The sequence below is a fragment of the Falco peregrinus genome, chromosome 3, assembly GCF_023634155.1.
Source record: "Falco peregrinus isolate bFalPer1 chromosome 3, bFalPer1.pri, whole genome shotgun sequence".
NCBI lineage: Eukaryota > Metazoa > Chordata > Aves > Falconiformes > Falconidae > Falco > Falco peregrinus.
The window spans coordinates 30,304,860-30,317,113 of NC_073723.1; the positions used below are offsets into that span (position 1 = coordinate 30,304,860).

The 12,254-nt window shown below is 42.4% G+C and overlaps 1 protein-coding gene across 1 annotated transcript in view; it reads left to right on the forward strand.

The window, feature by feature from the left end:
• The window catches only part of NIPAL2 (NIPA like domain containing 2), a 51,716-nt gene that overhangs the window by 11,898 nt on the left and 27,564 nt on the right, over positions 1-12,254 (forward strand). The window contains exons 2-3 of the mRNA XM_027777758.2: positions 5,585-5,653; positions 8,721-8,892. Coding sequence (XP_027633559.2) covers positions 5,585-5,653; positions 8,721-8,892 — 241 coding nt within the window. The remainder of the gene's footprint in view (positions 1-5,584; positions 5,654-8,720; positions 8,893-12,254) is intronic.

A 12,254-nucleotide genomic window follows, 5' to 3' on the forward strand; every position in this document is an offset into this window, starting at 1 on the left:
TAAAGCACTGAGTACAGCCAGAGCTCTGTGAATAATAAGAGCTAAATGATAAACCTCTCCTAATTCCACATGGTGGCTCTTTGAAAAATATGGTTTTTGTTAAGGATCCTGAATTCCCCTTGTTTCAGAGTGAACTCAGAATTGGAAGTTTAGAAGGCATTTTCTTGCCCCCCGCCCCCCCCCTCCCCTGTTATTTCTTATAAGACGCATAGAGATCTGACAAAATCCTCATTACTGGTAACGATGTGTAGTTTTTGAAGCAGTATATGCCATAACATTTGTTGGGAACACCTTTAGATTACAAATAAATGCAGAAATGAAGAGTAATGAACAGTTTAACTAGCCTTGATGAGTGAGCTGACAACACACATTTGAAGTGGGTTTTTTCTGCTAGTCAGTTTAATTTATAGACATAGCAAGTTTCCATAAATAATGACCATATACCTTTTACTCAATGCAAATTAAGTTAATCTTTCTAAGTTTTCATTTCACAGGCCTGGCAACGGCAGTTTAATGTGCATTAGGAAAATATACATGTAATATGGATAAATTGCATCTCGCTGTTTAACTGAGTCTGCAATGCAGGTTTTAGTCTGCAAGGGATAAATTTATTAGAATTAGTGCCAAAGATTTGATTTCAGCCTGGCTTTCATTTGCCGTAAACCCCTTACTTTGACAATAAAAATAGACCTTGCATGCAAAATGCCCATTTAAAACACTGCCAGAATGATGTGTAAAGGTGCTAAGGTAAATAAGCATCAGGTCTGGCATGATGTGCTTAAAGCAGGACTGTATGCAGTAATATGCTATACTGCTCTTCATTTGAATAGCAAGATGCTGCCACTTCACTTGGCAAATGGATGGCCACCGTCCTCCCCTTCCTACACATGGGCTCATGCAAGAGCCTCCCATGACTGGGATGGGGGATGCCAGGCGAGTGCTGAGGGTCCCTTGCTCAAGATGAATTTGCTACTTCTTGAACTCATTCCCTCCAGCAGCCCCGGTACAAGCTGCTTTCACCACTGGCAGACTGCGCGGGGCCACCATTTTAAAACCCTTGCCACGGCTTGTGAATCTTGATCCGCTTTTCGTGTTAAACATTGGCAGGTGGCTTATAAAGAACACAATGCTAACGGGGTCTGTGTTGGGAGGGTTATGTCAAACCTGGAACAGTGCCTTTCCAGCCTCACAAATTGTTCTAAGGCAAACGAGGCGGTGAGGGAACGGGGGGCCAGAGGAAGGAGGCAGCCCTCAAGCCAGCTATGCCACTGAGGAAAATGTCAGCAGATCCACAGCCTCAGTCTGTGGCCCATGTGTTGGGGACTATCTAGAAGGGACTGCAAAGCCAGCAAGTGACATCCATGGCTTGTTCCAAACCATATTAAGGTGAAGGAAATCAAATTTCTGTGGTTTTGGTGTTGTGGTTTTTAACTTTCTGGAAAACTTAAGGTCAGAATATTTCTGTGATAAGCCTCATGCATTTGGAAGTACTGGAAGAATGGGTCAACAGTTTAAAATCTGGGGTCTGACAATGTGGCCTGTACATTTGGACAGACATTTTGGTGATGAAGGGACTTGCATCTTATGCCAACAGTTTTGAATATGTAAGGCTTTTTCCTGCAGAAGTCCTTAGTTGACTGAAGGAGCACCACAACTCTGAAGTTGTGTCTACAACTGAATTCCCTCATGGAGGTTTGTCTCAAGACTTAGGTGTGGAAAGCCCCGCAGTGCTGCAGATGATATCGCAGCTGGATATCACAACTGGAAACTTGGTGTTAAGAGAATATCATATTTGTTACTCATAAACCTGGCTGTTCCACCAGTCCTTTAGCCTCTAAAGGACATTGAATGGCAGGCAGTGCAAACAGTAAAGCGTTTTACATAACAAAATGGGAATAGAAGGGCTGTGGTGGCCTTCAGGGCAATACAGCAACCATTTTGGTTTGATAGGGTGATCTATCTTCTGTCACAGGTCATCTTTCATCAAGCATGGTTTTACTAGCCTGAGATATGGTATCCTATTTTTTCTCTCCCGCTTTGAGCGCAGCTGTATGTGATGGCTCTTGTGCATTAGAAATCGCCTGCTGATTTAGGATGCACTCTGATTTGTGAAGTTTGCAATCTAATTTTCCTCTTTAATGCATTTTTTGTTCCCTGTTGTTTTCTTTAATATTGGCATGTCTGAGTATGACCTTGTGCAAGACAGTTTTGCCATGCTATAACTGCATGGTGTTACTGTACTTTCATCTCATCTCCCTGAACGGATCCATGTGATATTTGACCTCCTTGGGGCATTGTACTCTGCTTTTAATCTTTAGGGGTCTGTCCAGCCCAGGGTTTGGAAGTATGGTGCTATCACCATACTAACCAGAGCTCATTAACACATGTCAGTCTAGAGCAGGCAGCGCAGTATATATGCCAACAGCAGCACTCAGGTGAAACGTGTGGTCATTACAATAAAAAGACCTGGGCAACGAGGATAAGATTTGAACCCTGACTGCTACTATGAATTTGCCTTGATCATGCACACGTGCTGTTTTTCCTTACGTGCAGATACAGGAGGTTGCTTAAGTTGGGCACAAAGGGCTGTCACCTCAACAGCTTTGCATGTGTTGCATGTCAAGGCCCTGAAGGCACCCACAACCCTGCCTGTTCCCAGATGCCCCCAGAGCTCTCCCACCCTGCCCATGGCCCAGGACCCCATTTTGACCCCTGGGGCCACTAACCTCTGCTCCAGCAATGCTGGTCCCCAGCTCCTACAGGCCTGCCCTGCCCTGCCCAACCACAGGTCCTCACGCAGGCCCATGTCCCTAGCCCAACGTCCGCTGAGGGGAATATCAATCTTGGTATTTCACAGGGAAGTACTGAGAATGGCCACACATGTCTTGGTATTTCACAGAAAATGAGAAGACAGAGAAGATGCAAGTTTTTGACCTGTTTTCTGTTCCTGGCAATTTATGGAACCTGTAAGAAGATAGACTGTTGGGAGATGGTTCCTATTCACCATGTTAGAAATCTTACGTGTCCCACAAGCATACCTGAGCCAAGCTCGCCGGTACCTGACAAAGCAGCCACCATGGTACAAAAGCAGTCATTGTTCTGGAGGGGAAACCAGTGATGCAGGGCACTGGAAAACAGCCTGCTGGAGTCCCTGTCCCCATCAGTGCCCATCAAAGGGGCATTTGATGCACAGTCTTTGGAGGCAGGTACTCAGGTCATCATCAGTACCCATAAGTGGATCTGATTTTGCAAATTGTTTTAGATGACAGATGGAATACATGGCCCCCTTCACTGCCCCACCCGCTGTGTGCGAGTTTTACCTCCAGGGATGAATGAGGACCCTGCTTTGGGCTAGCTTGAGACCTGCTCAGTTTCCTCCCTGGGGGGCTGGTTGCCTCTGGAGTCCTGCACAGTGTCTGTGACCCTCAGCTGAAAGCTGGGAGTAAGGAGCTGCAAGGGGTTATCCAGAGATGCAGCCATAAGGGTAGGATCAGCTGCTGAAACAGAGAGCTGCAGAGAGATTTGGGTTCTCTGCTGGGAGTAGTGTGGATGTATTACAATTACTGATGTGAAAGCAATAAAATGATGGGGTAAATGAGGCGGCAGTTTCTGTTTTCTATTCCCTGCTGTCTCCTTTTTCTTAAACCCTTCATGAGGAGGCTGACAAGGCCACTTCTCCACCCCCTCACAAGGGAGCATGTTGTCATTTAAAAAGCACAAGTCTTTGGGAGCAAGAAAACAATTTTGATTTAACTGCTGTTTTATTGAAGCTGCTGTGTGTGCGGGATGATGGAGGGGGTGCAATAATGCACCTGTGAAATTGTCAAACTTTGCACAAGATCAACGCTCAGGATTTGATGCTACAGCATCAAAGCCTCAGCAAGGAAAAACCATCCCTCTGCTCCTGTGGGGCCCTGGGTGGGGACCCTTTGACAGCATTTCCCCAGCGTGGAAGGAGCCTGCAAGGCTGCTCATGTTCCTGTAACAGTTAGTGCCCGATCTCAGCAGAGACGTCTGTGCCGAGGTGTGCTGAGATGTCTTGTCACATGCTCCCTGCTGCTCCCAGTGAGGGGTGTTCTCCGGGCATGGAAATGCACCGTGTGTGAGCCCAGGGCACTCTGCCGGAGTATCTGGTAGGGGATACGGGAGCGTGAGGAGAGGACGCAAGATGGGGTGGACCTCCAGTGGCCAGGCACCAGAGGGTATGGGCAAAACTCTTGAGTAACGCTTCTCCCTGAATGCTTCTTGTACACAGGCTGTGGCACGAGTGCTGTAATACTTAGCACAGAGGGTGTGCGAGTAAAGGGAGCCCTCTCACCTCCTGCATTCCCCTCTCTGCATCCCCTTGTACCCACCAGTTAAGTCTTGGTGACACCTGGCAGTCAGCCAAGCATTTCACCCAGAGCAAATCTGTTGTCTGCTTTTCCTTCTGAGCCTAAGCCACTACTGAAACTACACGGGCCAGAGGCAGCTGGTTTCAGCTGTGTCTCTTAAATGAGAATATTATCATCCATATTTAATAAGGCTGTTGTTTCTTCACAGTTTTGTGGATGCTCTTTCCTAGTCTGGGAATTATCTAGCCACAACAGTAATACCCGCCATCACCACCACCAAGAGCTTGCTGGACCACACGCTGCTCTTAGCAATAGTGGATGCTGAGGGGCAACGGACTCTGTGGCTGGTAGGGTAGGCACTGCCTGCTCGGAGTGCCCAGCGACCACCTTGGAGGAGAGTCGTGAAGGCTGAGGCTGTGAGCACTGAGTTGGATGCTGCTTTACAGCTTGTAAGCAATAGTTATGCTGAGTTATGGTACCATAAAAAACTCACTAATTCTATGTTTGTCTTCTCCGCAAGCTAGCGGGGCTCCTCGCAGCACTGCACCAGCGACCGTGAGTGGGTCTTGAGCACACCTATGACAACGTACACAGTGCTACGTTTTGAAAGTTAGACAGGGACTCTACTGTGTTTGAGCTTGCTGAAACAGCATCTTCAAATGACTGCTTTCCAAAATCATGAATCCTGCTTGAAAGTTTTTAATTTCTTAACTTCATAGAAAGTTTGCAAATCTTACTGAAAATTAGACAGGCTGGTTAGACAAGAAGTTGATGAAATAACACAATACATTAAAGAAACTGTCAGGACACCTGTGTTCCTGGCTGCCCTGTCAAACAGTGGATATGTTAACTCTTAAGATAATTGTGTTCTAATGCGAATGGTTTGATTGCTGTTGATTTTCTTTCAGGATTATGTAACAAAGCAGGTCCTTTTTTAGGAAAAGAAGAATACATGTGTTCAGCTGAGACCTGTCTAGTTTTTTCTTTCATGAGATTTAAGAAGGCTTTCTACTGAAGGACAGCAAAACCACCTCCTGCACAGAGATGCCCTTTCCATTCCCAGCTGTTTAAGCCCTAGTCAACTGTGCATATATATTTGTTATCAGTTTACTCGGCGCCGCATGAAGTCAGTGATTGAAAAGTGCAACATTTTGCTTATGATTGGGTTACAATGTGCTATCAGAAAACCGCTGTTATATTGTTGTTCTTAAACTAATACATATTTTTGTATTTGTTTTGTGATATTTTAGACTCAGCTCTGGGGAGTTTTACTTGCTGCTGCTTCAAATTTTCTGATTAGTGTCTCTCTGAGTATACAGGTATGAAATCATTTCTCTTCATTCAAAGTTGTTTGTATTTAGCAAGTAACTTATGTTACAGTTTGTTTTTATGGTGAAGTTCAAACACAAATTTTGTTGCATTTAATAAAAATTCCCTTTCCTTAACTGTAGTTTAATGGTGCCCTGCTGGAGTTGTTGGCAGTATGATAGCTCTCAATCTGGTTTGTGCTGTTCGTAACTCCTCCTCCCCTTTGTAATGTGCCATAAGAAAATACCAACTGTGGCCCACTTGTGGTCCCACTGGACATCACATGAACCTGTCTCAGAGTGTCCATATCTAAAATGAAATTGACCACAAGGTCTTCGGTGCTGCTTAATGAAGTGATTAATGTAATTAAATATGCATAGGGACATTTTATTTTTTTTTTTTTTTTGCAATATTGGGCCCCAAAACAACTTTGACCAATTTAGTTAGGATAAAATAATCTGAGTAAATATTTTAAAACATAAAAGCAATGGGAGGTGCTGATTCTACAACTACGGCAAAGGGTTGTAGGATTAAATTTATAAAATCCTTTCTGTATTAATACTTAGAATACATACTTGGTAGAAAGTTAAATAATTCATTATAATCTGTATCTTTTAGACTTCATGGTATTTTTAGGTCTTCTAATAAAAGGTTTTAAAGTGCAAAAGACATTGTGTAAGTTGTCCAGAAAAGGTATTTTTGCTAGCTTGTATTTTATGAGTTGTTTATGTTTCATATAAGGCTACTTCTTGCTTTTTCTGTGAAGGATGAAACAGAAAGCTGTGGAATATGAAAACTTCTACCCATAATAATCCATCTTAGTAATGCTGGAAGGTTCTTCAATGATTCCTTTCTATTTTAAGTATCTCTGGTTGAAGAATCCCATAGAAAGCAATCTGTTTAGCTAGAGATAGAAGGCAGGTTGAGATGACTGCAGCTTTTCCAATGAGCTCCAACCTGCTGACAGTGACAGTACTAGGACAGGCTCTGTTTCAATGGACAAACTCTTGCTGGTGAAGTGGAAATTCGGCCTAGCCCATAATAACAAGGTTGTTCAGACCTCATACCTTTTGTTTGCTGGAGGCATTGAGTGCCAAAGTGGATGCTTTGCCGGGGGAGGTACTGAGGCATGCAGACAGACCTCTTGACTTGCGATCATTAACAGGGTTTACTGGATTTGAACTATCTTCCAGCTTTTTAAATGCTGTTTAGGAAAACCCAATAGCTCTGCATTGCCATTTAACAGTTTCAACTAACATTTTTATTTGTCCTTTAAAATAGGTTTTTCTCCATTTAGTAACAATAACTTATAAATATGAATAATGACTTTCCCTAGATCTCAACATATATATTTTCACACTCATATTAAATGGACAGGCCAAATTTTATTGTTCTCTCTCCCTTTCCCACCTTGCAGTCGGTTGCCTTCCCTCCCTTCCCTCTAGTTGATTGTCAGCTAAAGAGCAGGCCACCATTTGCGATATGTTTCAGCTGGATTATAAACAGCCTCCACCTAAATACCACCCACATACATTACTATGCAAAGAAGGCAGACATCTGGAGAAAGAAGGCTGCAAGGGAGCCACTGAACTCACCCCTCTGTGTTCATCGCAGATCTTTTCAATCACCCTGTGCCCTCAAAAGAGTTGTTCCTACAAGAATCTGGGGAAAAACTAGAGCTCAGGATTCAGTTTTGTCCTATTTGGTTTTCAGTAGAAATTTGGATTCTTGATTTGACTATTATTTCATATTAATTTCAATGGGATCTTTATTGGACTTCATTTGTTTATAAAAATGGGACGTGCAAAATCCTGGATATTACTGTGAATTGCTGGTCTGTGGCTCAAGGAATTTTGATTTCCTTATGTTCCTTTTCTCCTTGGAGGGCTAAACTTCTTCGTAGAATTTCATCCCCTGAACATGTACCACAGCATGAAGCTGCACTAGTGTTCTGCATCCCCTCAACAAGAGGAGTGACTGAGACTATGGTATATCACAGATGTTACTGTTTGGCCCGTACTCTGTAGCATAGCCTACGGAGTAGAATGGGAGTATGAGGGAAATTGTTTCAATTTCCCTGGGCCTCTACAGGGACATTTCCAAAATCAAATAAGAAGTGATGGAGAAAAAAGATGTATTTTACCACCATTTATAAAAAAAAAAAAAATCAAATCATTTGGTTTCAAATTTTTTTGCCCCATGTACAGAGAAGCTGGTGAGGAATCTGAGAAAGGAAATGGTACCCTGCAGAGCTAATGTGGTAAACATTGCATCCTTCCCAATCACGACACCTTCCTGATGGAGACTCCCTGGACTCTGTTTCAGAAGACCAGTGTGATCAAAGTCAAATTATTTTGTTATATACAGGTTCTTGCTGTACAACTAGAGAGAAAACAATTACAACTTGTGTCAATGATACCTTCTCCATGTAACAAGAAGTGTTTGTGAAGTATTACTTGAGTATATATTATGCCTGTTGATACAGCGGTAACTGATTTTCCTTCTGAAAATAATGCCGTACCTGAGATAGTCTTCTAACTTCAAAACAGATTACAGCCAAATCCTAAATTCTACCTAATTAATTTAGAGTCCTCCCTACAGCAGATGTGATTAAGTGCTGCCTTTTTATTTTGATGTTTTATTTCTGGTGAGGATATGTATCATAGAGAAGAAACACCATGTTTTCTGGTCCTCTTCTCCCCATTTGTTGCCACAGTTCTGATTGTGCCTCATCTCCTGGCTTTGAGTATTTCCAGATTGGCTGCACAACTGCCGAGCTGTGCTTTGAGAGAAGAAAAGAGGTGTGCAGTCACAGCTAGGAAGCACTAACTAAGTGTTCCCTTAGTATTTTTCAGGTTTATTCAGACATCTAATTTTTCAGTCCTTTCCATCATGGCTAAGACATTTGAAGCAGCACTGACTGAACACAAAGCAGTGTGTCTGCAACAACAAGATAAAAGTCATGTTTAAAAAGAAAACCTTAATGCACCTGGAATTTGAAGCTGACAGCCCCCTTAATTATAAGAACACAATGGAAGTCTTTCTTTTCATGCCTCTTCCTAATAATTAATTTTCTAGAAATGCGCTCATCTCCGACTGGCTTGCCAAACAGAGCCGAAGCCCTACTACACGAGCAAGCTGTGGTGGTGTGGGATGACCCTGCTGGTGCTTGGAGAGGTGGGCAGTTTCACAGCCTATGGATTTGCCCCCATTGCCCTTGTTGCTCCACTGGGATATGTATCTGTCATAGGTGAGGTGGTTTGCCATTTCTTGCTTGAGTACATACTTCAATTGAATGCTTGTTTGTGACTAGAGGGGTAATACGGCAGAAACTGCAGCAGGAATGCGAGGAGAAAATGTTAATGCTGTGGTTTGAAAAGGAATTATGCGTATAATTACATGAGCTGACAGTTTAACAGAAACCCTCGACTTAACTCAGAGACTCTTTTAATATCTTTCTTTTTCCATAGTTTTGCCTTTTGTGTTACTCTATGCTCTGCTGGTTCCTCCCGGCTGGTTCCCCAGTGCTGCACCAGCGCTGCTGGCTCTGCGCGCCCTGCAGCGGGGGGCTGATCCTGCGGGCTGCGTGGGGCTCTGAGCTGCCTGCACGTGTTTTCTGTTACCGTCATACCAAGTGGTTGCTGCTGCCTGTCCCCTGCCCATCACCGTGATTCATGTTGACATGGGCAAACTTGCTCGGCTCTCTGAAGAGTGTGACAAAACGGGCCTAGAAATTTCCTGAAATGTTTAGTTTATTTATGGACATTTTCAAAGTTATTCTTGAGTTCCATCGTGTGCAGATTAATTGGGCTTTAACAGAAGTCCTATCCTTAAGACTCATTTGATATGATCTTACTCTTTACTTCACATGTTTTTTTGTAATTAAGGTGTTAACAGATATGAGACGTCTGGGTTTTTGATAAAGAAACATGCATTTAAAAATATGTTATCATGTTGTGCTAATGCAAAGCAGAGTGAACAGGGACATATTGTACAGAGGCTGTGAAAACAGGAATCTTATCGACTCATCCCTTAATCGAGTCGCTTCATATCCACACCTGAAACATCCAGGGCTGAGACATGGCAACAGCTCTGCACACACTGGAGCTCATTTGCTTGCTATTGACAAGTGATAACATTTTGTGGTCTGTCTCTGGCTAACAGTTCCAGCTGGGAAGTGACATTCCAGTGAGTGATTCTGCACAGAAAAGTAGAAAAGGTGAATTATCTTCCCAGTGGACCACCCGGCTGTAGTAGAAGGAGGTAGCCAACCATAAGTGGGTGCAATTTAGCAAAGAGATAGTGAGGGAAGGAAACTGCAGGCAATTTACTGTAACCTTTAATGTTAAGCTGTCACAGAATTTTGGAGAATGAGAGATAAAACTGTGGTATTTCACCATGGTAGGAAAAGATTTCTCAAAGAAAGGAATGGGAAATTACTCCAGTTGAAAATGTAAATTAATATGACATATCCCAGTGTGATTTTGGTGGCAGTAGTTATATCTTTAACAATTGTAGACCTTTCCAGATGTCTCTGAACATAAAGGGACATCGAACAATCTAATTTGTTGCTGAAACTGAGTAAAATGCTAATGTGGAAAACTAGAAAGAAGTGAAAAGGAGTGAGAAGGGAAAAAATTCCACTGGTTATTAAACTGCTACAAAGAAGAGGTCACATTTAGTGTTGATTTTCATCTGGGCAGATTCCTTCTTCTTTACCTTTGCAACATGCAAAGAAGCATTGCGTCTGTTTCCTCCATTCTTCATTTCCCCTTGCTTGTAACAACTGCCAAGAAACCATTTTCCTAACTGTTATATCTTACTGAAATTCTCATCCACTTTTTTGGGGTTTTTTTGACTGACCCAAAATGCTTACCCTGGAAGACCTCAGAAGCAATTTAATATCTTATATTCCATTCCCATATATCAGCTGACAGTATCAATTTCATAGCCCAAACAATAGAGATATCTGAAATTTTATTTAGTCTAGCAAATATTCCCTTAAGGAAGGGAAAGTAAAAATGATGTAGACAGCCAATTACAGCAATAACTTCCCAGTAACATTTCCTACCACTAGATACTATCCTGTCTTCTGAAATTAAAGCCAGAGAGAGACAGCATCCTTTTAATTTTAGAAGAGTTCATCATTTAAGGCAATGACAAACTGACCAAGACACATGTGTATCATCTGCTAACAGCTGGGCAAAGGATAATTTAGGCAGCAAATTTTCCAATTTAAAAGACCAAGAAATATTTTTCTCATTAAGTTGTGACCTCTTTTAGGTGGTTGAGGGTGGACTTTGCACTGTCTAGTTGGCAGTTGTTTCAAGGTATTGTAGAATGTGTGTCTTTCATAAGTTAATTTTTTAAATGAAGAAATTAAGCACTTGATAACAAACTCCAAATGTGTATCTGAACCCTAACTCCACCCTTCTGATAAGCATTGTTTTCCAAATTTGCTGTCAACGCATCCCACATGGTAAGAGCTGACTCTCGCTGACACTGGGTACTCAGTACCTGTGGTGTACTGAGGGCAAATGTGCTTTGCAGTATGCCCAGTCATCTAGGTGATTCTCTGAAGATCTCTGTCACTCTGGATCTACACAGAAAGCTTCCCTTGCTTGGTAACCAGGGTTTGGGAGGAGGATAAGGCAGACTGGAGTCTCTGCCCAGAACGGATTTGGGCTGTACCCATCATATATCTCCAGACCTCTGAGACAAGAAGCATCTTGGGTCTTAAAATAGATGGAGCCAACATCTATTATGCTCTGCTACCACATTTAACTGCATCCAACTGAATTTTGCACTTAACCCGGTATCAATTAAATAGTGAAAATTTTGTGCCTCATTCTACTGAGCTGGGTGCTTCTGGTGGCTGGTTTTAGAAAGCATCCAGCACCACAGACCATGAATTGGCATGACACCAGTAGACCTAATTTTTTTTTCTTCTCAGAATTAAGCTACAAACACTGTATTTTTCTTCTTACACAGTGGAAGTATTTCTGTGTGTGGTTGCAATGATGCAAGCCCTACATCTGTTCAGGGTTTTAAATAGTTTGAGAAGACAGCAGTTGTTTCCTTCAAGAGGAGAAATTGGTAAATTTTCAGTTTAGAAGTGGAGGAGTAATAAATGTTTGATGTGATCATTAAAGAGCTTTTTATACTTAAAAATTAAAAAGAATGTTTTACATGTAGCTCAGGTAATTTTAGGCTGCTGTGGTCTTTAGCTCATTGCCTTGCTTTTGCCTGCAGGAATAGCTCGGGAAAGGGGGTGGCGAGGAGAGGCCGGTCGTATCACAGATCATTTCTTCTGCAGTTTTCATCAGTCTGTAGAGAGTTGTTTTACACTAACCTCATTTAGACTGACATCGCTGAGATCCCTTTGCATTTTTGTACGCTCTTCTAAATAGCTGTGGGGCAAGGAATTGCTTTAGGCTTTGAAAATTGATATCCCTGATGGGTCTTTAGTAACAGAGTTCTCAAAATCCCAAGTTCTTGGGCCACAAAGATGTTACATTACAATGAGTGGGAGAAATCCATTTCTAAGAGAATATCTGAGAATCTTTTTCCTAATGAGAACTGGGAAACATTCACCAGACTATTCTTTAAAAT